The sequence below is a fragment of the Pelmatolapia mariae genome, linkage group LG8 (assembly GCF_036321145.2).
Source record: "Pelmatolapia mariae isolate MD_Pm_ZW linkage group LG8, Pm_UMD_F_2, whole genome shotgun sequence".
Classification (NCBI taxonomy): Eukaryota; Metazoa; Chordata; class Actinopteri; order Cichliformes; family Cichlidae; genus Pelmatolapia; species Pelmatolapia mariae.
The window spans coordinates 12,657,943-12,683,789 of record NC_086234.1 but is presented as its reverse complement, the minus strand read 5'-3'; the positions used below and the strand labels follow the sequence as shown (position 1 = coordinate 12,683,789).

General features: G+C 38.8%; 2 protein-coding genes across 6 annotated transcripts in view; both read right to left on the bottom strand.

Moving 5' to 3' along the window:
• The window catches only part of LOC134633823 (disks large homolog 5-like), a 31,335-nt gene extending 17,999 nt beyond the window's left edge, over positions 1–13,336 (bottom strand). The window contains exons 1-7 of one of the 5 annotated variants that reach the window (XM_063482897.1): positions 12,534–13,336; positions 6,736–6,804; positions 5,986–6,154; positions 5,489–5,632; positions 2,680–2,863; positions 1,048–1,304; positions 364–676 (exon numbers count right to left, since the gene is read on the bottom strand). In XM_063482897.1, coding sequence (XP_063338967.1) covers positions 364–676; positions 1,048–1,304; positions 2,680–2,863; positions 5,489–5,632; positions 5,986–6,154; positions 6,736–6,804; positions 12,534–12,831 — 1,434 coding nt within the window. In that variant the 5' untranslated portion in view covers positions 12,832–13,336. Of the gene's footprint in view, positions 1–363; positions 677–1,047; positions 1,305–2,679; positions 2,864–5,488; positions 5,633–5,985; positions 6,155–6,735; positions 6,805–11,939; positions 12,051–12,533 lie in introns of those variants that run through there. The other 4 variants (XM_063482898.1, XM_063482899.1, XM_063482900.1 and 1 more) reach the window with 4 other exon arrangements.
• Positions 13,337–17,367: 4,031 nt separating this feature from the next.
• anxa11b (annexin A11b) lies at positions 17,368–24,936 on the bottom strand. The gene is made up of 15 exons (XM_063482902.1): positions 24,812–24,936; positions 22,373–22,739; positions 22,257–22,294; positions 21,937–22,080; positions 21,704–21,791; positions 21,478–21,572; positions 21,282–21,395; positions 21,026–21,116; positions 20,713–20,792; positions 20,529–20,585; positions 20,350–20,443; positions 20,125–20,220; positions 18,820–18,878; positions 18,594–18,716; positions 17,368–18,506 (listed from the first exon to the last, which is right to left on the bottom strand). The coding sequence occupies exons 2-15, from the start codon at positions 22,728–22,730 to the stop codon at positions 18,447–18,449; spliced, it is 1,497 nt and encodes a 498-aa protein (XP_063338972.1). The 5' UTR covers positions 22,731–22,739; positions 24,812–24,936; the 3' UTR covers positions 17,368–18,446.
• Between the last annotated feature and the right edge of the window lie 911 nt (positions 24,937–25,847).

Below are 25,847 nucleotides of genomic sequence, written 5' to 3'. Positions count from 1 at the left end.
AGAGTTAAAAAGCATAACCAAATTTCTCTTACTCAACTGTGGGTTTTAATAGCAGTGATCATGACGTGGTTACTTTTTAGCCACCCTAAACCTTTGACAGTTGCCAAAAAGAATGACTTCAGCAGTTTAACGACAAGAGATATTTGAGACACAGATATTACGCAAATGGTCATTCTTCATTAACAGTTTTACTTAAATTACTTCAGATTTACAGGGCTCCTTTTAATTTATTTCTTTATAGTGCATGTATAATTCCAAATGTCTCTTATCACAACAGTTATTCCTCCAGTGTTTTCTGATCCTGTCTGTGAAATGGTTAACCGTTTTCAGTTCTCACTTATGATCCCTCATTTTAGCTTTTACCTGTCGGAGAGCCTCCAGCTCCTCACTGGCCACCCGTCTCTCTGACGAAGTGCTCTTTAGCTTCGCCTCTGCCATCTCCAGACCCGTCTGGAGCCTGTCCACCTCTTTGATCACCTGATCCCGCTCACTCATGATCAAGCGATATTCACTGATCACAGAGTCCCGCTCCTCCTTGTACTTCTCGCTGTCCTTTGCCGCCTTGAGCTGCTGGGTCTTGAGCCGCGTCACCTCAGACTGCAGCCGTTCCATCTCTCGCTGTAGCTCCTTATTGTGGGCTGTGGCCTTGGATAGTTCTTGGTGGGTGTTGTCAAACCTGCATCAGGCAGGGATTAAGGAATGCAGTGGATTCAATGCCTCTATTAATTTCCTAAGGGTAAACATTTCTACTCTGTCTTGTGCTTAAAACATTAAAATCATGAACAATAAGATCATAGACTGATCAAATGTGGAATTTAAGCATCTAAAAAGAAAACTATAACTGGGAGGACATCCGCAAAGCTTCATCTACCTTGGATTAAGCACATTTTAAGCACTGTGCAGATCTGACTTTGGCTCTGTACTCAAGTACTCAGTTTGTAGTATAATTTGCTGCAACTGCTGTTTAGTTTTTTTTAACAGTTGCTCAGTTTTTGTGTGACGTATGTAGCCCTGCTGGTTTTGTAGACCTAATAATTCCAGCTTTACCTTCTTATTGAAGAAGAGTATTGCTGCTGATAGTGTATGGCAGCATCTCTTTGTTTCAGCAGCATGTCGAGTTGCTTCTGCAGCCGGTGGTTCTCTTCCTCAGCCTGGTCCAAACGACTCAAATCGGCATTGTGACTAGCCAACTTGTCATTGTAGCGCTTCCTCAGAGTCTCATAGTCACTCTTCACGGCCTCCAACTTGTCCACAGCTGTGTCGTAGAGCTTGTTAAGGACATCAGAGGAGCCCTCTCTCATTACCTGCAAATAGCATTAAGTCAGCTTATTTAATGAATTAGAGGGCAATAATGGGACTGCTCACTTGACATAAAATTATATCAAGATAAGAGCTGATGCAGTCACTTGGAAAAGTTGCCCGGAATTCTTTTCAACTCTGTAGATGCTGAAATGTTGTGCTGTTTGATATAAATCTAAAGTGAAGTGCCTAAATCATTTCATTACCCGTTTCAGTGGAGATTAAACAAAATGTTATTTTAAACTGTGTTGAAATATCACCTGAACTGTAGTGAACCAGATGATAACTTGCATCTAGCTTCTGTCTAGCTTCTTAACATACTATAGGGCAGTCTGCTTCTGATGCAAGCAGCAACTGGGGTATACTACATGCTTTTAACGTGAATGGATAAGCTTAACTACCATTAAAAATGTATTACCATTAAATTTTACTAGTTCTGGCTGTGGGAACTGTACAGGAAGCAATCGCAGGAGACTGTGATCGAAACAGTGATTAATGTTACCACAGTTTCACCAATTAGCAACCACAGCTAAAAGATGAAGACGCTCAAATGTACAATAAGTACAGTCGACCTGACAGACATAATTGCTGTCAAATCAGCTGAATAAACATTTTGACTTGCTACCAGTAAGTTAATTAAGTTAATTAAGCACTGATGAGATGCAATGGACTCAGTCTGGCTTCATGTTTACAAATATTTTGTTTGTAACGTTTAAATTACTATTGAATCCAATCCAAATCATGAACAGAGTGCCAAAAACGGACAAACCAGGACACATTTAGACATTAAAAATTATAGTATGTAGTATGTAACTGGAATCTAACAACTGTACAATAAATGTCTTCTCTGGGCTGGCATCACTTAAAACTAATTTGACTCCTAATTTGACTGAGGCTGAACAGTAGTTTATGCAATGATGACATGACTTCTAGAGACAATGGGGAACGTATCCTTGCTATCAACTAGCCCTGTTATACACATTCTCCATGGTTATATAAGGCATTGCTAACATTTAATGATATGGCAGTCACGGTGAATGTCAGACTGAGTAATGGTGAGAGACTCAGGTCGAGTCATTTTTGTAATCTGAAAGAATGTTTTGATGGATGGAGACATGGAGAGGACAGAGCTTGTCTGACCCCATTTGTCTGAACAACATTGTCCTTTTGGACATAATGGTCACCGAGACAAGAACAAATTAATGTCCATCTCAAATGTCAAGATCCAACTGATTTTACGTCAGCGGCCAACTAGAGATGGAAAGGGGTGTCTGCAAGTGTCTAGATAGTATATACCCATTTATGTTTTTGTGTCTGTATGTTGTTTGTGTCCCATTTTTAAGCATGAATGGTGACAGAACTGAAAAATTACACAGGCACCTGCTGGTGTAGCATCTTCATATCAGCTACTTCCCTCTGATCATCATCATGCAGTCTCCTGAGCTCCTCGCAGGCCTGTTTCACATGGTTGTGCTCCCTGACCAGCTGGATGTTGTCCTGTCTCAGCACCTCGAGCTCCTCTTTCAGTTGGGTGTGCTCGCTCACCAGACGGCTGTGCAGTGTACTGTGGAGATAACAGAATGGGTACAATCAAACCATGGGTGCTGCTGGCGATTTTTAAAATCAGCATTTACAGCACTGAATATATATCTCCATCTACTGTGTCTCTGGCAACATATATTCAGCTAGTAAATCATAAATCAAAGAATATATAAAATATTTGGCTTGACTTGTACAACTCCCCAGAACCCTGTAAATGTCTTCAAACCATCATACTGAGAGATAATATCTGAACATTTGTTTATTCATTATATATAGTCTAATAAGACAAAACACTATCAAAACACACACACAAACACATACACCGTCTTGTCATTTGGATCGCACCAATTAGCCACAGTGTAGGATGAAGAAAGTAAGTTAATACTTGAATTTAGTAGCTAAAAGCAGCTTCTTAAAAACATCTGAGATGTTTTCTGTAGCCGGTTATGAAACCTGCACAAGATGAAGAAACATTTTTAACCAGTCTCCATATACAAGCATTTCAACTTAAAACTTCAGGGACGCCTTAACTAAAGAGCCCTCTTTCAGTCATGTCACTGCAGCTCTGCTGATTTGTGGTCAGGTCTCTAACTTGGCCACTGGGACATGATTTACTGTTGTTGTTGATTTGCTTTAGGCCATTGCTTTGCTGAATCATCGAAACTCTTACAAACTTCAGGTCATAAACTGCTGCCTTGACATTGTCCTGGAACAATTTCTCGGTCCAGTTTCAAAGTAAACTGCATAAATTAATGATTGCAAGGTATATTAGCCCTGAAGCAGTACAGCAGTCCCAAACTATGACGCTTCTTCTGCCATGCCTTACTGCTGGTCTACAGATTATTCTCACAGAAGTAAGCACCATCTTTTGCAAACTTAAGATTCTTTTGTTTTTTTTATGATTCTTTTTTAAAATTATTTTATTAGTCAAGAGCAATTTAGTCTCCTTTTTGGCCTTCTTCCATTGATACATCATGTTGATGAGATTTCTGTGGGTCCTTTCCACTTTCTCTTGTGTTCTTTGCCCTCTTCTTTCAGGATTTCATTACATATTGTTCTGCTGGTGTCATCTTTCCAGCACAATCACGTCAGTCTTATCTCCTTAACTGGAACACCCAACTCGAAGCAGGTTTTGAAGTAGCCAGCACAACAGTTTGCATACTTTTTCCAGCTTGCTCTATGAGTGTGTGTGTACATACATATATACATATACACACATATATACATACATATATATTAGGTTAATTAGTGATTCTTAATTTCCTGTAGGTAGAACACAGTAAAGCCATCTGTGAAAGTTAACACACAAAAAAACAGTTGGTGAATGTGAAATTATGTCAACACAGGGTACTTTGTGCATCTTGTGTGTGTGTATATATATATATATAACTGTTTTTTTGTGTGTTAACTTTCACAGATGGCTTTACTGTGTTCTACCTACAGGAAATTAAGAATCACTAATTAACCTAATCCTGTTCTTGTACTGTGGGAGGAAGCCGGAGTACCCGGAGAGAACCCATGCAAACATGGGAGAACATGCCCTTCAGACAGGAGGTGGAGTCAAACTCAAGACCTTCTTGCTGAGAGCCAACAGTGCTAACCATCACACCACTGTGCTGTCACTAAAAACAATTAATTAATTCCTTTAAAGCCACAGGGCTGTTGTGGTCTTCCTGTCACTATATTAATATTAATAGAAAAAAACAAAACAAAACAAAAAAAAAACAAACAAAAAAAACAAAAACACCTCTTATGTAATAAAGCTTTAACTTTATATTTTTAAAAAAAATAATAAAAAATGAATCACTAATAGGACTAATTAAAATTCTTCATAATTACTAAGGGTTAATGGTTAAGTGTTTAGCGACTTACTAATTTAAGTACAATATATAACTGCTAGACATGAATGTGATTTTCCATTGACAAAACATGCTGCTTAGAGTGAATGGTTGAGTACAGAGGCAGAGAGGCCATTGATAAATAAAGACTCTCTCTGATGTGCAAACAGGACTCAAAAGTACAGGCTTAAACACGGACATAATCCTTCATCTGTCTGTTTGCATTGGGGGCCAGATGTTGGTTCCCTACACTTCAGAGGCTGTATGGCATCATTAAAAATCATACAAATGGACTAGCCTTCCCTTCATGTCAACTCGGTACAGCTTATTTCACCAGACACCAAATGCTCCATTCGCAGCATTATCCTCACGGCAAAGATGCTGTGCCGCATACACAGGATTCACATACTGATTACAGAGCATGCTTATGGTAAACTCTTTACAAAAGGGTAATACTTATAGAGCATATTTTAGTCTCCTCCCTCAACCTTTGGCCAGAAATGTATGATTTCCCCTGCTATGAAATAATACAAATAGTTTTTTCCCCCTCAAACAATCCCAAAGATTAAATCAAATTGAAGAAGACCTGTTAGGATTTTTATAGCTTAACTGAGATTTTGAACTGATATAAAGGCTTCATCCCTATCACTCTTGCAAAAATAAAATCTGTTCTACGCAATCTGCTGTGAATATGTGAGGAAGAACAGAATACTGGCTAAAAATGCTGCAGGCTGAGCTTGAACACATACAGCACAAATGCACCGGCTGTTAAAAAATTTACAAAGTCCCCTAGTAGGCTTTCCACTTACTGGTAGAAGTCTGCTTTCTTCACAGCCTCCTCGCACCTCTTCAGGGTGGTGCTATGCTGGTTCTGCAGGGATTGCAGGTCTGCCATTGCCTTCATACACTGCAGCTTCAGACGCTCATAGTCATGACCTGCTTTTGCATTCGGTCTATTTCACAGAGCAGGAAATAGGGAAACAAACTTGTAACGCATCAAAAACCAAGTTCTGAGATGCCACATGGGACAATGTGAGAGCTATAAGTGAGATAAACATGCAAACTTTGTACTTTTGGGAGCGTAAGGAAAGAGAGAAAGTTCAACTGTAGCCTCACATCTTATGCTCAACTCTAAAACAAAACAAGCACAAGTTTACGTCAAATAGCTCTTGCTTTTTTGGCAGGGCTTTTAAATGCTCAAGAATGCAAAATACCTCTATCTGAAGAGTGCAGGTAGAAACAAGATCGCTCTGCTTTTCTGCAAATGTGTTGGAAAACAGGCTGTAGAATGAGACTAAAACACTACCTGCAGTCATCGAAGGTGGTTCCAGGTGAAGAGAGGGCGAGACGTTTGCGTAGTTCATCCCTTTCACGTGTCACCTGTCTCAACTGGAACAGAACGGTCTCCATTTTCTCATTCACTTGGTGGCTGTCCATGTGGGCAGGTGGAGGGGAGGACGCTTGAGCAGGAGTACCTGTGTGAGTCAGCATGTCACTGGTGGCTTGTGCCGATCGCAAAGTTCAAATGATGTGAGTGACGGGGTTCAGTGCAGTTTCATTTATGTCAGCTAGAGTGTATAGCTATATTTCAGTAAAAATGTAGTCTATGTTCATCTGAGCTGCAAACTTGGCTAAAGAAATAAATTACAAACATACAAGTTCATGATTATGTTATGGGTAAAGAGCTTGACCATTATTTTATTTAATCTATATAATAGTTTAGCCAAAGTCACTTAAATATTGTCATCATTGATCTACTCATTCATTCACTTTTGAATATACCACAGAAATAAACATAGTGATAAAGACTGGTTCAGCTTCAATAGCACAGACCAATCCTCTCTTGTAGAGTAGAAACAGATCTCTCTCTCTCGTGTGTGTGTATTTTTAAATCCTTGTCACATCTGTGTAATCACTTGCATGTGCTTAGAGTCTAAACAGTTAGAAGCCGGCTGGTTCCTCGGAACTGTTTTTTTCTTCCCCCCCCCTTCTCCAAAGAAGATTTTTGGACCCATCTTTACCTTAAATCGTTAGTCATCATGAGTACCACACTCACCTAAGCTGCTGAGAGAGCTGCTGCTTTCTGAGTCCGATGGCATGGTGGACAAGACGCTGTAAGTGGACCCTGCAGCGTGAACAGAAACATTAAAGTCAGGTCTAAGCGTACTCGACCGTGTCTGCTTTATGGTCAGATGATCATCTCCAGCATTGTATGGTACATCAAGGCAGTGCAGCTTGGGTTACATTCGGGAGCCTTTACTGAAAAAAGCCAGCTGGAGGAATAATAAGGTGGGACTTTCCCCAACTTGGGATGACGGGCCTGTGGGCTGACAGAGTGTAGCTAATTACCAGTTGGGCAGGGAGCTTGAATACATACTAGCCAGGGCCCCAAAGAGGCTGCAGCCTTAGAGCTTCTCCTTTTATCTCCTCTGACAACATCACACAGTCCCCCCCTTGTGAAAGGCCCTCTTTTATAGCTTACAGTGATTCATATTTAACGTTACAGAAAGGAAGCTTTATGTACACCACTGAACAATATGAAGGAGATGATGTTATTTCACACACCAATGTAAAAGTAATTCTTCAGTAGATTTTAAAAGAGAAAAGTATTTAAAAGGGAAATAACTGATGCAATCTGTGTGTGTCACGATCTACCAGAGTGTGCAGTTTTCACAACAGATTCAGAAAATACAGTGAAGAAACAATTAGCTTTTTACAACAACAGAGAAACAAATGGTTACACAAATGGTCAAGTCAATTAGAAATGTTGTAACTAAGTTAATATCTGGTCTGTCAGTTTTACAAACAAAACAAGCAAAAACATAAAACAAAAGATGTACCAATATATTGACTGTGTTGACTGCCTTCAGTATATTGCCAAATAAGATGCCATTTATCAGTGGGAGTGGCCAATATTTATCTGCTACAGTACATCATGTTTTCACTACCAACAGTTCAAAAGCAGTGCGATGAAGAACTGGTACACTTTTAAAAATGAAAACATTTTGATTCTTCCCAGAAGTGGACTTCCCAGCAAATTCAACCCAAGGTCAGAGCATGCAATGCTGAGCTACATCTCTGACTCTACAGGCCTCAGTCAGTATGTTAAATGCTCAAGTTTATGACAGTATATTTGGATAAAGATGGAAAAACTATGGTAATAGGGATCTGTATTAGAATGCAAACATATGAAAATCAGCCAATAAATATTAATCTTTAGCTAGAAATTGTCATATCCCTCACAAAGTACACATTGATAAAATATCAGAGGGCATTGACTGTATAAATTACAGTAAAAGTAGAACAAGGAATTGTTTACCATCAGGTTTTTTCCATTGGCTATATTTTGTTAATCAAGTTGTTTCAAACGTGGTTATTTATCCTTTACAAGAAGGATTAGAATTTTATTGATGCCTGACTGCACACTGCTTGATCAAACAGCCAGCAGTGCACCTTTCCTGAGATCTTACTGCGCTGCTGTGGAGTGACCAGCTTATAGTTCAGTCACATCAGCAGCTTCCACTCCTGATGTAAAGTCTAGTGTAGACTTAGAGCATGACAAACGATTCTATTTACCCACGTCCCATTACTCTAAATCAACCTCTGACTGGCCGTGTTCCCACTAACTAAATGAGTTGAGACTATGAGGAGCCCAGCTAACATGGCTCAACCCTCTATTTCCCAGTGAAGGACAAAAAAAAGAAAGAAAGAAAAAGGAGAGACCGATCTCTCTTTGAGCTCTCTTTGTTCTCACTCTAGCTTAAGTTTCCCATGACTGAGCAGAGAGTGCCTCAATAGGCAAGGTGCACAATGTCATAACTCACTTACTTTTCTGCTTCGTGGAAGTCATGTGACCTGTGGTCTGACCCTGACCACTTAAGCATTTCATTTAGGTTGATCTCGTAGCTACGGTCACAGCCACTTGATCATCTGTACACAATTTTATGGTATAAGAAGACCACTTCTCAAGAACAAATGGAAAGTGGGAAGACTGTCTTTAGTAGGAGTTTACTCTCAACTTGAACATTTCTTTTAAACGTGAGTACCGGCGCTCCAACGTAAAGTGCTGATCTTAAATCACATCTGGTACTATGTGCCACTAACAATAAATGAAAGATATTCTGAATGCTACCCCTTTCCATTAAAAAAATTATGCATTTTTCTACTTGCATCTTAAAGCTCTAACTTAAATATTGTATATAATGAGTAATTAATTGACAAAAGGGGGAAGATTACTTTCTAAGCAATAGATCAGAGTGTTGTCCATCAACATTGAATTTCAGAAAACCATAAAATACAGCTTTTAATGAGTGACATAATTCAGGCCCTTTTTTGTCAACAGAAGGGTTAAGTTGGGCTTACTTATTTACTCCAGTATCATAGCACAGTCATGGTACAGTCTTAAAATATAGCACTAAAAGCACAGGTTTTAATGTTGTAGTCACTCTGCTTTGTTCAATATCCCAGTAAGCCCACCAAGTCTTTGACCTGATTTTAAAATGTTACCAGTAAACAAATGAGAAAAAAAAGTGTAATGGTCATCATCTTACCAAAGCCAACAACACATCCTCAAACAACACAAAATATATTAATTAAGTAAAAATTAGACTTTTTATCTAAATTCCCTTCATATCAGTGGAGTTTCTCATAACTAAATTGCTCACACTCTATTCTAAAATAAACTCAGACATTAAACTTTCACCATGAAAACTCAGAGCTCCTCTGCATACATGAACACAGATTATTATCACTCCGTCCAAACAACATTTCAGTTGATTTAATACTTTGTAAACAAACTTTTAACTGGACAAATAAACCAATTAGCATTCAACTTTAAAAATAAATAAATAAATAAAATTCTGTCAGTAACAAAGCAACAGCAGAAATTTTACTTGATCCCACTTAACCCCATCTCTGGAGATACATGTAAAAGACTTAGAAAGAAATGATTTGAAATACCACAATATGCATTTACGATGGTACTGCAACGATGACATATGTCCCTGTGGAGAAGCTATTCTAATTAAAGTAGAAGTCTGCTACGTGAGATAGATGTTAGAAGACTGAAAAGCATGCCGAACACAGACATCAGTTTTCTTCTACAGTCTACTTCTATAAATAAGTACACTCTGATATGTACTGTGGTAAAAGTTAATGAGTCACCGATTCTGCAATAACTACCCTGTGTCAACAGTTCAAAACCACTGGAGACAACTAGATTCTCTTCTTTCCGCCTAAAAAAAAAAATCTAGAACGAAACCAAGAAATCGAGCTACCTAACATTCGTTAATCACTAACTGCAAAACACCTGCTCTTGTTTTGCAGTGACAAAGCAAAACTTCCCATGATACACACCCTAATAATGTGCAGCCATTGTGTTATTCTTCCTTAAGAAACGATGAGAACAATCTAAACAGAAAGGTCTCCGCTGACAAGCCTTAGAGCTATAGTTATGTGAAACTACAAAGTATCTTTATTTAAAAAAAACAAACAAATTAAAAAAACAAAAAAACAAATAAGCCCTCGGCAATACACACCCTGTTCAGTACTATAGGCATCATATTTACATCATGTGGAACTTTTCGTAGGTCAGTGATAAAAGGATATATTTAGCATTTATGTTATAAGCATTTGAACAGGCAGGGTTTACCAACAAAGCTGTGACTCATTAATATAACATCAAAGGGTCATCTGGCTCTCATATTTTTTGGAGTGACTTGTCAGTTACTGCGTCTGGCTCCTGATGGTGCATATTATGTAAAAACATAGGTTGCTTTTCTCTGGAAAGGCCTGTCTTTTGGCCACACAGTGGAGGAACCTGTCTGCCCAGTAGCAGAAGAGAGCTCAGCCCATTTGTGTCCTGTGTGACTACCAACAGGGATTTGCACACTACTATGACTAGCCCAGAACATGCTCATGTACAAAGCTCTTTGGAACCAGAGAGCCTATCAGTACTCAGTTCTAGACCCACTGCACAATTGTGAAATGCAGCGCAAAAACGAGAAGGCTCAGAAAACCGAACAGAAGTCTCCAGCTTGGGTTCTCTTATGAATTATGCCAAAATAATGCATAATTAACACCTGGTAGCTAACTGAGCATGACACGATAGCAAACAAGAAAGCAACTGGATGGATGTTCCTTTTATTTGTTTGTTTGTTTTTCAAATGTCAAAGTGCAACAGAAGTGCTGAGTAAGGGTCATATGTCAGAGTGCATGCATTATCCTATTGCATAAGATGTCAGGTAAAGTCCTGAGAATACATCATTACTGTTTCAGCATACAAAGAATGCAATAAGAGATTTATGATAAACACAAAAAAGAGAGAGTATAGCTATAGTTTGTGGATTTATCTGTGAATAAAATCACATGCATGTATTTATCACTCAGTTAGAAAAAGGGTGATTATCCACATAGAAAACAGAACTATTACAAAGTTATTATAAACTAATCTGTGATTTGTGCCATTATGTGACCATATTATCTCAGAGGCTTATCCTTATTTCAAGATATATTTAGTAACCATTAGATAAACTTAAGGGTTAAATAATAAGGGTCGAAGGTGGAACCCCCGATACCTTGGAACATTAAATGTTGTGTAAGATGCAGTTTTAGTTCACCTCTTAAGACAAGCCACCGGTCCATATATTAATGAATCCTGAGCAGGCAGGATGAATATTCTCTAAAAAGTGTATCTGATCACTGATAAATAAAAGAGTTTTGAGATCCTGTGTTTCTGGTAAGGCTTAAAAGTTACTCTATCATCCAGCTAATTCAGATTCAGAAGGACAACTGCATCTGAATTAGGTTGAGATATTTAAGAATATCAAGACAGTGGATCCCAAATCCAGTGTTGCAGTATCTTGCAACATCTGGTCTTATACGTGTATCAAATCCAAAAATTAATCACTTAAAAGTCCCAATCAATCCATAATGTTTAAATAAACCTGCCACTAAACCAGACGAACTGAATCAATCAGAAACTCCTTGCCAGGGGTCATACTTCTGAAATAATTTCAGTTCCACAAGCACTATACCGTTACACTATACAGTATCGTGTTAGTAGTAACACTATACTATACTGACAAATCCACAGAGAAACTGTAATTTTCTGTACATCTGCTGTGGAGTATTACAGTAGGTGGACAAAAGGAATTTGAATCCATTCACAAGTTTAGAATAAAACAATAGTTTGCTGAATCCCTTTAAGTTGCAACATTGTAAAGACAGTACAATTAGTTATTTAAAAGGTAATTTACTTACTGGTGCTGACATAATCTTAACTGTAGTTAGTTTCACACCAAAAACAAATCAAACTGATGTCCTTTATTCTCCAGTTTATATTCTCCTCGAGTAATTCATTGCACAGTGCGCACTAAAACGCATTTGATTCATCTCTCATTCGTTTGACTTTGACAGTGGGTTATTGATTCCCACACACAGGCAGTCCCTCCCTATATTGATTGAGTCTTTTTAGGTCCATTAAATGCTTTCACAAAAAAGCTAGCAGGCTGTACTTTTGGTGACATGCTAAATGAAACAAGCACAGTAGTGAGAGTGTAAATAGGCATCAGGTCACATGATTGTGCACTGCAGCTCTCTCTGCCCAAAGGAAAAGTCATGCCCTTCATCAAGTTGTCATATGGTCAATAGCACTAATGTTTGTTAGATCATGCTCAGGAGAGGATCGAAAACAGGTTGGATCATAAGCAATATCAAAACCAAGGGCCCCAAACACACCGTTTCACTGTATTTTAGATAAAGCTCTAACTTCTGACACGTCCCCCCTTCTTCATAAACACTATACTCTTATAACAATTTAATTAGGAGGTCGTTAACGCTTTAATTGTTTCTCACCAGTCGTATGATCCACTGGTCCAATGCCATCCAGCAATAAAGATTGCAGGTGAGGGTGCGTCGTCTCCAGAGCAGTGCAAAACTCTGCGAAATGGTCCCCGTCTTTACTCATTAGTAGCTTCAGCAGAAGGTCCACTTTTTCCGAGTTGGAGGTGCAGTTGTGCTCCAGCTCGTAGCGCTCTGGCTGGCTGAGGGTCCCGCAGTGAGCCAACGCGTCCACAACTCTGTCCGCATCTGTTATTGACTCCACCAAGTTCTGGTAACATTTCTCCAACAACTCTTTGTGCTTGGGCTCCATCTCCTCTCCGCTTCGCTCCTCCGCTGTTTACCTAACCAGCTCGGGACAAACCCAGCCTTTTAATCTTTCTGGTAGTCAACTTAACTTCGGGCTACTGCCGTGACTCTGCGAAACTACCCCGCTCGACCCAGTCAGGACGGTTTTCAACCCGAATTGACGGATACACAAGAAGTAGCCATATTTGTTGCCCAAGGCTGTTGACTGCATGAAGATGACAACACATTTTCCCAACCGCCGCTCTCTATCCTTTTCGGAAAAATGACGCCTCTGCCTCTTTAAGCCCCGCTTTGCCTGCGCTACGGAAACAACCTCGGCGTCAAATCAAGTTCTTTAGTCATGTTGAAAAGTGTGGAAACTCTCCAGGAGCGCTCTCAGTCAGACTACAAACTCCGCCATGTCTCACCGTTCGAGCAGCTGTAACCCTGTGCCAATCATATTTCCGTGCAATGGACATTTAAGGTAAACGTGGGCGGGGCTTTTTTTAGACGCACCTGGCTTCCCGCCGCTATAATTACCGCTGTAATTATTACCACAACTTATGTAATACTGGTTCTGCGCTTTTTGTGTGAGTTAGTTATGTGGAAGGTATTCAAGAATGCCAATAAAAACACACTAAAACAATACTGACAGGCTTGTTTGCACTCACAAGTGTGTGTTTTTTGTTTGTTTGTTTTTAGCTGAGGAGGATTTAATTTTCATTATTATGCCCAGTTTTAGGAAGTTTAATTTACACCCCTCCCAAAAAGCTAAAATGATGCAAATTATATAAACCCCACATTTAATTGCAAAATAAGTGTAATAATATAACGTATTAGGTTTAAGCCAAAATCTTTCGAGAGTGTTGGATTTTTACTCCTGTGTTGCATCATTTCTTGTTAAGAAAGAAAGTGTTTGAAAATTCTTGCTTTATTTTAAAGAAAAAATGCGTTGTACTTCCCTTGTTGTATAACTAGTTTCCCAGTGTGCCAAATATGTTCAGTGTTTGTTGGAATACTAGCAGGCTGGTGTAGACTTTAACTGCTGATCATGCTTTTGTAGTACATGCACAGTGTAGTGGAATAACCAAGGTCTTCCCTGAAAAAGACCACAGTGCCAGTAGGGCAGCAAAACCTGCACAGATTTGCAAGTAACTCATATCATGTGCACTAATGCACACCCATACCATGGAAGATGTTGGCTTTTGTATTGCTACAAACCTTTGTATTGGTCACCCCTTTACAACTTATCCATAATATTTAAAAATGTAAAGAATTAAAAATCTAGTTTAGATATTTTTTCTTGGTGGACGCACTGAAGAACTACGTTTACTAAGAATGAGAAGTATTTCTGAACCAATGACGTGCTTTCAGTCTGTTTTGAATACAGCGCTGTTCAAGGGTCATTCATTGTTGGCTTTTGACCTTTTTTGTAGCTCATTATGTACCGGAGACTTCCTGAATTACTTCCCCTAGTGTTTTCTGATGTGATTGATGATATTGGAGACCTCATAGTTAAATTAAGAAGTCACCTTTATAGTCAACACAGTTGCAATATCAGGCATTTAGCTTAATTTTCTGCTATATAGAGATCTATATAGCAGTGATTATATGACAAAGTGTTACTATTAAATTATTAGCTGAGCGCTGGATAAGCATTTATTCTTTTCCAGCTTAGGTGAACCATTTCCTTATCCACCCAGTGGTTTCATAAAGTGTTGTATATCAAGTCTAGAAATAACAGAATCAACCTTAAACATTTCCAGAGTGTAATCGTATTAAGTGAAGTATATAAACTGTTTAAAACCTTAGTTGGGAAGCTTTGATGACTCTTTCAGCATCCTTTGCAAAAGATAACATGAGGTTCTCAGTGTCTAATGAAATTTGTCTTCATAGGTGACAAAAAGTCAGAGATATTTCTGTGACTGGTGCTTCCTTAACCCTCTTGTGCAGCAAGAAGAATATGAAGGGTGATAAAATAAAAATCATATATATTCTGTTGAACGAGATTCTCAGTTTTTCGAGTGAAATAGTGTTTCTGGCCTACAAATGTACTTTTGGTGAAACAGTCTTTGTTTAAACTGATCACAGGTCATCTGTACAATAAAGCTATGCCTACTGACGAAAGGTTGTGCACTGCTCTAAAATCACAAAATTACCAGATGATCTTCTCCTCCGACTTTTCTTATTATTATTTATTCTAATGATAATTACTAACTGGCTGAAGGTTTTAATAAAAAAAAATAACTATATGCCAGTACACACATTGTATTAGATACGGTGAATGACACTTATTATGACTTTGTTGTACATTTTATAAGAGTTTATCATATGTTTATACTATCACATCCAGCCATACCATGTAATACAGTGAATCATTCTCCAAAACACAGCTAATGATTAGGTAGCAATTTTATGGATGCAAATTCAAACACATTTAACACTTAAGCAGTTTTAAATGTAAATATTACTAGATTACAAATCGGGCATTGCTTGACTTCTTCTTAAAACCCAGTCTGCTCAGAAAATCCCACACATACATTCTGGGCATCTGAATAGGCTATTATTTGATTACAAGGGGAAATCTAGCAGCTCTTATTTCATGATTTGATCTCTCTTTTTTGTGAGGAGATTATACCTCCAGATTGTAGTTGCCTGTTTCTCATCTGGATTGTCCCCTGACACAACTGCCCCGCTCTGCAAGCTTTATTCTGCTCCACATAATCCATCAGGTCTCAAAGGAGGGAGACGTCACAAAAAGATAAAATCCTGACGAAAACTAAATTGTTTAGAATCAGACAGCAATATTAAATGTAAGATTATATGTCTATATCTATATGTGTTCCCAGCTAACTGGAGATGTGTGGAAATCTACTTAAAGTTTGTTTATGATAATTGCTAGTACTCTGTAACATAGAGCTAGAGCGTATTCCCTTTATGAGGATTTTCACTCTTAGCTAGAGCTTGCTAAAGCTTAACGTGGTACACAGCGTGCCTATACATTTCCCCTCTTAAATTCGAAACAGCTTTAACAATTATGTAACAACTGCACTAATTTCTTTCCCCTGCAGCAAAATCTATTCACCGCTTACCGAGAAAACAAGTTGCAATGTTTAGGAATTATGTAAATTCCTAAAAGCATAAAACAGATTCAAAACACTGAACTCTTGCATTTGCTTTTAACATTAAGTGGGAGCAATTTATAGAGTTCTACGCTGTCTTCTGGTATATTGCTCCTCCTGACACACAAATAAAAGCATACGGTTGGACAGGATTTATTTTCTCACTCTGTCAAAAATCAGAGGAAGAGCCTCAAGCCCCACAGGCTGCCACTCTGCATGCTGGATAGTGATATATGCTGCTACATCTCATTATGTGTTGTTCATCTAATCCTCGGGTTTGTAATTTGCTTATATGCACTCATGAAGTTTAAAGCAGGATTAGGTCCCTGGCAACCAAATGTCACTTAGCTGCACAACCCTCACTGGATGGCTGGAGAAAATCCACTGCAAATAAAAAAAAAATTGCTCAATACTTACTCATACTGATTGTCTATATGATAGTATTAAAAGGCTGGTGATGAACTGCAGATTTACTGCGTCTGAAATAAACCTTTATTGAGACCTTTGTTTTGTGATGTTACAAGTTTTAAGAGAAGATCTTAAAATTTCATTACAAGTAATTTAAGAAAAAAAATCCCCAGGCTAAGGCCTAGTTCAGGCTGCTCTTCACAGCTATTGCACCTTCCACTTGGCCCAGTGACGTGGACAGACATCTTTGTGTCCCAAGCTCCATAAAGAGTGCATCATCCACTATGCCATCACATCTACAAGTTAATAATTAAAGCACTTTGTCTAGAAATCAGGATCACGGAAGTGTTCTGTTCTCCTCTTAAAGTAAAAGCGAGCCAAATGGAAGCCCTCCTCTCTCCCCTGTGTGATTTCACTTTGACCTATATCTTTCACGAGATATCAGTGCAAAGTCTTAGCTAGAGAGAAAATACACAAATGCCAACATCAAATATTTATCATTCTTTGTCCTCAGGCTGGTGGACTGTTTTCATTTCGGGTGTATATGAAAAGTTAGAAAGTGTACAAGAAGCGAAGCTCGCAAAGAAGCCATTTGTCTCACGAACACATCCCCTCTGAGGCTGCACTTCGAGGCCACTGAACAAACAGAAAGACGACTTTAGGACACCCGTGTCTCCAATATGGACACTATTTATAGCCTTGAGAAAAGCTCTATGAAGCTCCGCTCCATATCACTTGAGCTTCAAAGCACACCTGAACGTTTTTCTCTCCCCTTCTCAGATTATACAGCAAACACGCACGCACAAACAGAACTTATGTAAGCCACATTATTCACACCTTTTGACAAGAGGCTGCCGCTCATGATGCTCAGAGGTGGAGGGGGCTTACCCACTCGCTGTAATACAGACCCAGGTGGTGCAAATGAGACTGGCTTTGACATGCAAATCGCTCATTGTGCATCTGCTTAGAGCACAAAATCCACACGCAGTCATTTTTCATGCAAAACACACAATCCCATTTCACAAAGAAAATGTGCCAAATTTTTTTTTATTGAAATGAAAAGTGGTTGTTTTTCCTTTTTTTTTCTTAAGGCATCCACTGAATTTTGACAATTATTATGTTACAAAGCAAAGTAGTTAGTGCAGGAAATACTCAGTTGAAAGCAAAAGTCAGTTCAAGCAGATCAATTCTACAGAGGTGAGATAGTTTGTGTGAACTAAGAGCCCTCTACTGGCAGTAAAGCATACAAATCAGCAAAGGACACTGTTGAAAGACTAAACAAAATATTGAGAAACAGAATATGGATAACTTCCTGTAGCTATACAACTAAGATTATCGAATGTTTGCTAGACAAAACAAAAGTAAATAATTGCGTAGGTCCACAGGCTTACTCGAACGGCACAATATGATCTGTCTTTAGGCTTTGGCGTTTCAGCACTGAGGGAAAGGCAAATAAATGATAATTGGCAATAAGCTAATTTGCATAGACTTGGAAGCAAGAGTTAAATTTCAGTTAACTAAAACAAACACCCATTACAGAAGAGATGCAAATATTATTTCTTACATTCAGAGAATGATTGATTGATTGGGATATAATCATATGCATATACAATAATAACATACCTTTGTAAGTAGGTACACACAGTTGAGATGCTTGGCAATACATTCACAAAGCGCTGTAGTAAATATTTCTTTCTATATGGATTGCAAAAATTAGTCACATGGCACACTAGCTCTTTTTCAGATCTTCCTTCCTTTTTACTTTGTGAAGTTCTACTGTTACCCCAAAATAGGTTTCCTACAAACTAAAGTACATTTTAAATATCATTGTGTAATATAGTCATTGCAGTAATTTAGTTAATTTCAGGCACACGCATATCTTGTTGGCTACCACTCGACCTTTTGTGTAAAAAGAATAATATTAATGCACCTTTAAAATATGAATAAATGCAATACAGTAGCAAAAACTATGTAATTTAAGAGAATAAAAAATATATATGTTGATTTGATGTAATAATAAGAAAAATGGCACTAAATGCATGCATCACACGGGATATAAGGTCATATAACATTGTTTCAGAGACACGCTCCTTTGGAGTCTTGGTGCTTTTTAGTCACTACCTCCACACAGCTTCAACAGCAGCTTCTTGTAATCCCCAGAGGTATCACCCTGAGAAATGCAGAGAAAATGCATCACATAACAAGCACACAGTGATTAAGCTTTGATCGTCAAAATGACAAAAACAGTGGGACTTACTGAGATGTCAGTGTACAGTGATTTTCCGTAGGTCTTCAGATACTCCTGCCTGATGTCCAACATATCTACCTCGGAGCGGGACACCATGATACGGATGAGGGTTCTGTCCTTTGTCCCTGCTCCCTGTGAGCACAATGTAATACCTCGTTTATGTCTTCTCCATTCTCTCTTCACAAAATCAGAGCACTAAACTAATTATCCGAGGGATGACAGACAACAGATGTACCTTCATGGCCTTGTTGAGCCTCTCGGCAAAGTAAGCGGGGGTGTTCTTGATGCACTTCACTGAAAAAAGTCAAATGAAAGATAAATAAAGGAGCAGAGAATGCTGTTAGTCGCTGTAATTGTACATATAAACCAAGAAGACATAGCACGCTTAAAAAGAAAAGACCATGAAAATTGAATGGATGGAACATGAGACACTTCTGTACATATTTAGTTTATATTGTGTCTGCAAATAAGGTTGTGTAACTGACCCAATTTGTGGTTTTACTAGCTTGGTTATTTTTAATGAATGCAGCAACTATTGTCACAAGCTTATTTCTACAGTCAGAATATTGCATATTCCCAAAATGTACTTGATTTTCTGTGCTAGATTATATTTAGGTTAATAACCACATTCATTCAGTAATCGAAAACAAAACCTTTTTGTACAACATTTCACTCACCGGCTACAGAGCACAAACAACATGAGATCTACAGCATCTACAGGTCTACAGCAGCAGAAGACCATTCCCGTCAGCTAAGAACAGGAAACTAAGGCTACAGTTTGTGCAGGCTCATGTCTGAGTCTCGATTTCTGCTGCAGCATTTGAATGGCAGGGTCTGAATTTAGGGTAAATAACATGAAAGCGTGGACTAGTTGTTCCTTGTATAAACGGTTCAGGCTAGTGATTGGGTGTAATGCTGTGGAGGACATTTTCAAGGCACACTTTGGGCTCCACAATACCAACTGAGCACTGTTTAAATGCTGCAACGTGTCAGGTCTGTCAAGTTTAGCTTGGTGTAGATCCCTGATGTTTGCCTACCTAGAAATGTAAGTACATGTTTCAGATGCTACATACAAAAGCTTGCTTGTAGAGCTTATGGTACCAATCAGCACTTTCAACACTTATGATGAAAGTCACCAGTGAATGAGGGTGTCATGTCCGGTTCCTCAGTTTAAGTCACCCTGATGTCCAACCTGTCACAGTGGCTTTATCTACCTTTAATATAGTGCTAGAAATATAACTCAGTTAATTCTACAAAGCCTTCAAGAAGTGTTTGATGACATATAACAGATTTTTAAAGCAGTTTCTAATTGCCCCATAAAAACAAATGTCTAGTCTTCAGTCTGTTCTGCCACCATTTGATTTCAATCGTGTATTTAGGTCAAACAGCTGCCTGTATTGCACCTGCATAGTATTTACAGGAAAGTCTTGCAGAACAACCTCAACCAGTGGCTTTAATATATACTTAATGCTTTTGCATGTCTTTGGAAAGTTGCTTCAGTTTGGTCCGGGCTTGGAAAAAAGAGATCCAAAGAACGTACCCACAGCCACCATGCCAGACTCAAGATTGCCAGACATTTCCCTGCAGATGCTCTTCTCAATGTCCTTCCCGCACATATGCTGGTACTCCTGAAAGACTATTCAAAGACAAGATACACAAGCATGACAGTTACAATGTAATTCTTTAAAGGTTTAAAAGCATATGTGCTAAAGCGATTCTAGTTATGACACTGAAAACAAAATAGTAAACTTCCTGAGCTACACACCTGCCCTAAGGTGAGGCTTGCTGCGAGCACACAGGATGGCATTAAACTGAGACTCATCAGTTCCCACCTTATTTTCTCCTGCAGCATACAGTTTCTGAGGAAAGAAGGAGAAGGATAATTATGGCTTGCATTTGCTTTCAGAGAGCGTTGAGGACACGAAGCCATTTTTAAGCCAGTACCTGAGCATCCTGTTTGGCCAAAGAGATGTCAACATTTGGCCTTTCATCACGATTTCCCTAGAGAGAATAGAAGGAAGTGGCATTGAGAGTAGAAAAACATTATGTGGCACAGTGCAGAAGTTAGGTCAGAACTTCACTTTATGAGAAAGCTCTTTGTAAGTCCAGCAAAATGTGCTGATGCTACCTGACAGAGAGACACCAGGAGTCTGCGAAAGTGTCCAGACGTGTCACCGCTGATAGAATCCTCCAGGCTCTTCCCGTACTCTGAAAGGAAGGAGGGGCTTTTTAGGAAAATAGATTCATTTCCATAATATTTGCATAGGACATTTCAGACACTGACTTTTTCAGAATTCATTATTTACCTGTTGATCAAATAAGCCTGCTCAGCTTAAAGCAAAATATATCCTTATATTAATAAAAAATAAAAAAACAGGTCTTAATAATGTCTTCCAACAAGAATTTGAATAAAAAGTAGAAAAGCCAACATCAAAACTCACCAGCTTTGTAGATTCTGGCAATTTCCTGAATCTCTGAATTGGAGCGTGATGACAAAATCTCAATGAGACAAGCCTCATCAGTTCCTGCACCCTAAAACAATTACAGAAAAGCATAGCGAATGCGATCAACATTAATTTGTAGCCAGTCATTTCACATTCACTTATTTTCCTAATGCCTGATGAGCGATATATTGTGGTTTGGGCAGGGAAACCAAAACTGAAACCATTTACTGAGACAACCGCATGAGCTTCCAACCTTTATAGCTTCTCTGAGTTCAGATGCATCAAATTGTGCTGGAGTCTTCAGCATGGCAAGAGCCAGATTTTCAAAGTTTCCAGTTAGCTCAGACTTCAGATCCTTGTTTAAATCCTGAGCAGAAAAACAGAAACATCTGAGTGCAAAGTCAGCTAAGATAAAACTGTCACAAAAGCATTATTATTTATGAAAGTACCTTTCCATAAGTAGTTTTATAAGCTGCTATCAATGGAACCCTCTGCTTGTTTGAACGATTTCCCAGAAGTTCAATAATGGCATTTTCATCGGTGCCTGTCAAGATGTTATTTTGTTAGAATCAATTTATGATGTGTAAAAAGAGAAGGAGCAAATGAACTGCTAATGGATGTGAAACAATATTATATCTGATGGGTTTAGCATACTCAAATGCATATTTTACTGACCAAAACCCTTCATTGCCTTTCGAAGGACTTCAACATCCTTCAATGGATCAGCCCCTGGAAAGTCTTTAATAGAACCCCTGTACCCTCTCTAAAAAGCATAAGAAATAATAAACACATATATAAATAAATTATACATATATCTGACATGATAAAATTCAACACAGTAACAAGTGTGTATGCTGTGGTAATTCTATTTGTGTTAAATACCACAGCATGCACCTGCCACATCTTACAGGTATGGCAGGGGCCTGAGGGTTGGAGGGACCCCCACTTCCATATCCAGGCATTGAAGGGTTAGTGGCAGGTGCTCCTGGGTAACCTGGCATGGGTTGGCCTGGGGAAGGTCCTCCTGGATATCCCTGCGGAGCTCCTCCTGGCTGCAAATGAAGGACAGCTAAGTACATGGTGACAAATGCATATTAACCAAATAAGGTTCAGATAGGAATGGTAAAGATAAGGAAACTTAAGCAAATGAGATTTAGCCTGAGCCAGTCCATATAGTATTAGCGAGTTGACACGTAAGAGGTGAAGAGTGAGATAAGAATTTACATACCGCTCCATAGCCACCTGGTGCTGCACCCCAGCCTCCACCTGAAAGAAAATATTGGCTTAAAGAAAGAATAGTACCTCACAAATGTAATCTTTCATGCCTTCTTCTTGGAGCCTCACCTCCTGGAGGCATGGATGGATAGCCTCCTGCTCCAGGCTGAGCAGGGTATCCACCAGCTTGGGGAGGGAAGCCTCCAGCTGGAGCAGGGTAACCACCCCCCTGGGGTGGATAACCCCCTGCTGCTGGTGGGTAACCACCTGCCTGGGGTGGGTATCCGCCTGCCTGTGGGGGGAAGCCTCCTCCTGCAGGTGGGTAGCCACCTGCTGCAGGGGGGTAGCCACCTGCTGCAGGAGGGTAGCCACCTGCTGCTGGTGGATAGCCACCTGCTTGGGGAGGATATGCCCCTGGTTGAGGCGGGTAGCCTCCCGCCTGTTGTGGGTATCCTCCAGACTGAGGAGGGTATCCTGGGTAGCTCATCTTCAAAACCTGGAGGTGAAATAAAGCTGGAGACTATCACTGTGTAAATATTTGTTTTTTATGTAAAACTTTTTCAGGGAATTTATGTTTTTGTCTAAAGAATGTTTACTGAATGGGCTCGTTAAATCTCATATAGAGCAGAAACAAAACAAACATTTTCCCCAAGACAATAGGAAATTGTTTAAATGTCTCTCACCACTTCCACTGACCCATATCCCTGTCATATGATAATGACATTGGAATGTGTTCACTGTTTATAAAACTGTGCAACGTTTGCTTCCCCATTCTCAGAAAACACTATAATATAAACCCTCAATAATGCAAACAAGCAACAGTTGCCAAATCTTAATAAGTAATAATGTTATTTGGACAAAGCAGATTAGAAAAAAATCGGGTAAAGCGGGTCATCTGCTAAGTGAAAGGTGGGTGGTTTAATACCTGAATCTTATAGTCTGCATGTCAAAGAAATTCTAAACAGAACAAATTTTGTTCAGGGCAAAAGATAATGAACTGCTAAGATATATGCAAAGCATGCTTTCTGTAACTTCAAAACTGTCATTGTGCATACCAGCAGGAAAATATTTTGGGTTTGTGTTTGTGAAGTGAAACTATCAAACAGTTTGAGTGTGAAGTTGAAGCAATGTCCATACAGTTCAAAAAGATATCTAAAGATATGATTTCCATGAGTTATAACGAAGACAAAAATGCTTGAATTTCAATGAATGTACCTATTTATTAAGTTTTTATTCCTTATCTGTTCATATTTTGCAATCAAAATTGTAGAAATTGGAGGTCTTTGATGTGTAGCTTATAAAATGAAGAAATTGTAACATTTTGTGTTTCACATAGTCAATAAATTCTGCGTAATTAGGAATGTATTTATCTTTGTCACTGATGTTTATATTAATAAGGAAGCTGGAAAAATAATAATAGCTAACTTCTGGAGAAAGGTGATTTTAAATAAGTGTGCACTTTTTCCCACCACCTTTTCAGATATGAAAACTAAACAAACAATACTGTAGTTTTTTTTTGTTCTATTTTTCCTAAATGATTTTCTGTTTACAATTTACATGTTCGAAAAAAAATTGGGTGTCGGTAGAAGACACAGCTCTTCCTTAAAAACGAATGCATGTGTATTTTGCAAGAAAAATTGCGTAAACACAACTTAAAAAGTTAACGACAGCCAAACAAAAGACGATTTTTCGAAATTACTGATTTTAGTTTGAACAGAAAGACCGAGGGTGTGTTACAAATGAGTTCTTGGAAAACATTTGGTTGTTGACACTCCCTTGCTTTTCAGGTTTTATTTTCTCAGTATTTTGAAACAATGGCACGGGCACTCGTAGTAAATACCACCAGTTGACACTTAGACAACAGAAAAAATACGTAAGCGGGGGGGGGGGGGGGGGGGGGGGACTCACATAAATTCCTACAGTAATTAAAAACAACTAACTGTTTTATGTGTAGTACATGTTTCACACGGTGGCAGCTGAACTGACTTTGAACGTCGAAAGGCTCTTTTAACGTCAAAAGCAGTAAAACCAAAGTCCTTACACTCAAGTCTGCGTGAGAGCATCACAGGCCTGCATTTTCTCAACTAACCAGCTATGATTTTACTGTTCAATAATAAACGCATAATAATAAAAACCTTGGCCCGTTCGTGATGGTAAGAAGCATAAAGTGATTTAACCGTGTGCTCTGACGCAGAAGAGCAGAAACGACCCAGCCGTCCGTTAACGTTACACAACACTTTCAAACCGAGTTACTGCTTTAGCATGTAGCATCCGGCCTGGGCGACTGATAAAATATTTATTTTAAATCCTTACATACATTTTACAAGCGCTAGCGTGCCGCTGTGACGTCCCCAAAGCAGAAAGTTAATTGCTAGTTGCTATCTGGTAACGTCACCATTAAACGGCTGTTTGTTTGATCAGGCGAAGCTAAACGAAACAGAAATAAGTCAACAGCCAAAATGAGCCGCTAAATTTCTGCAAGTTCCTCGCTGTTGTTTATTGCAACGTAAAGAAATATTTATTTTAAATATATTGCAGTGGAAAAAACTATAGATTAGAGTTACTTACTTGGCAGATGCGGGCGTCAGATCCAGGAAGAGCCAAGCCAGAGAGTCCAGCCTGAATGTGGGTGGGTCCTAGTTTCCGTGCTAGCAGTAATAACCTTTGCTTTGCTTGTTGTTACCGCTGGAGATAGAGACCACTGTTGAGTCAGAGGGCTGTGATGTGTCATTCTCTCCACACTGAGCACTGGAACATTGTTTGGCTTTAATTGATTAAAGTTGCTTCCATACAGGGACAAAAACCAAAAGATGATTTGTAACTTAATAACAAAACATTAAAAGTGTTTTATAATGAATCTACCCCCCCATGAAACCTGTGTATCTATGCAAACAGGGGTTTTCTGTGTATGCACTGCAAATGCCCCAAACTTCCACATCACACTTGTTTACTTTTTTAATTTCTATTTTCATGTCTTTGGGCCACATGACCTCTTGTATAATACAAATTGTTATTTAAAAACGCATGAATCATAGCGGGTAGGACATCCCCAGGACTTTCATTTGGATCGTAATTTAGATTATTTTTGAGCCTCCAAAAATGAATGGTTAAACACATAAAAAAAAAAAAACCACGCGTGGGCAATAAAAACCCCACTATTTTACAAGTCATGGGGTTATTACATGTTTTAGCACGACATTTTAGCTTTCTTACTGAATTAGTCAGTATGAAGCACTAGATGGCAGCAGCCCACTTCCTCATTATAATCCACTGGGCTTTTCATCAGCTCAAATCCACTTTGAGCTGACACCAAAGCAATTTTGTGTGCGTTTTATATATGAAAATCATTAATTATAGTAAACATGAAGAAGTTTATCGACACTCTCACGAGTGAAGGAATTGAAAACCCGACATGAAGTTTAGATATTAAACAAAAGCACTTCTGTAAATATGTGAAATCTCATATAAGAAGTTTAATGTGGCTTTTTTTTTTAATTATCATCATCACTTGCGTTATATTTAGACGATGAAACAAGTACAGAGAAGTTCCCTTCTTAATACAGATGCCAGCGAAGGTAATCAGAAAGAGATGCAAACTCATGTT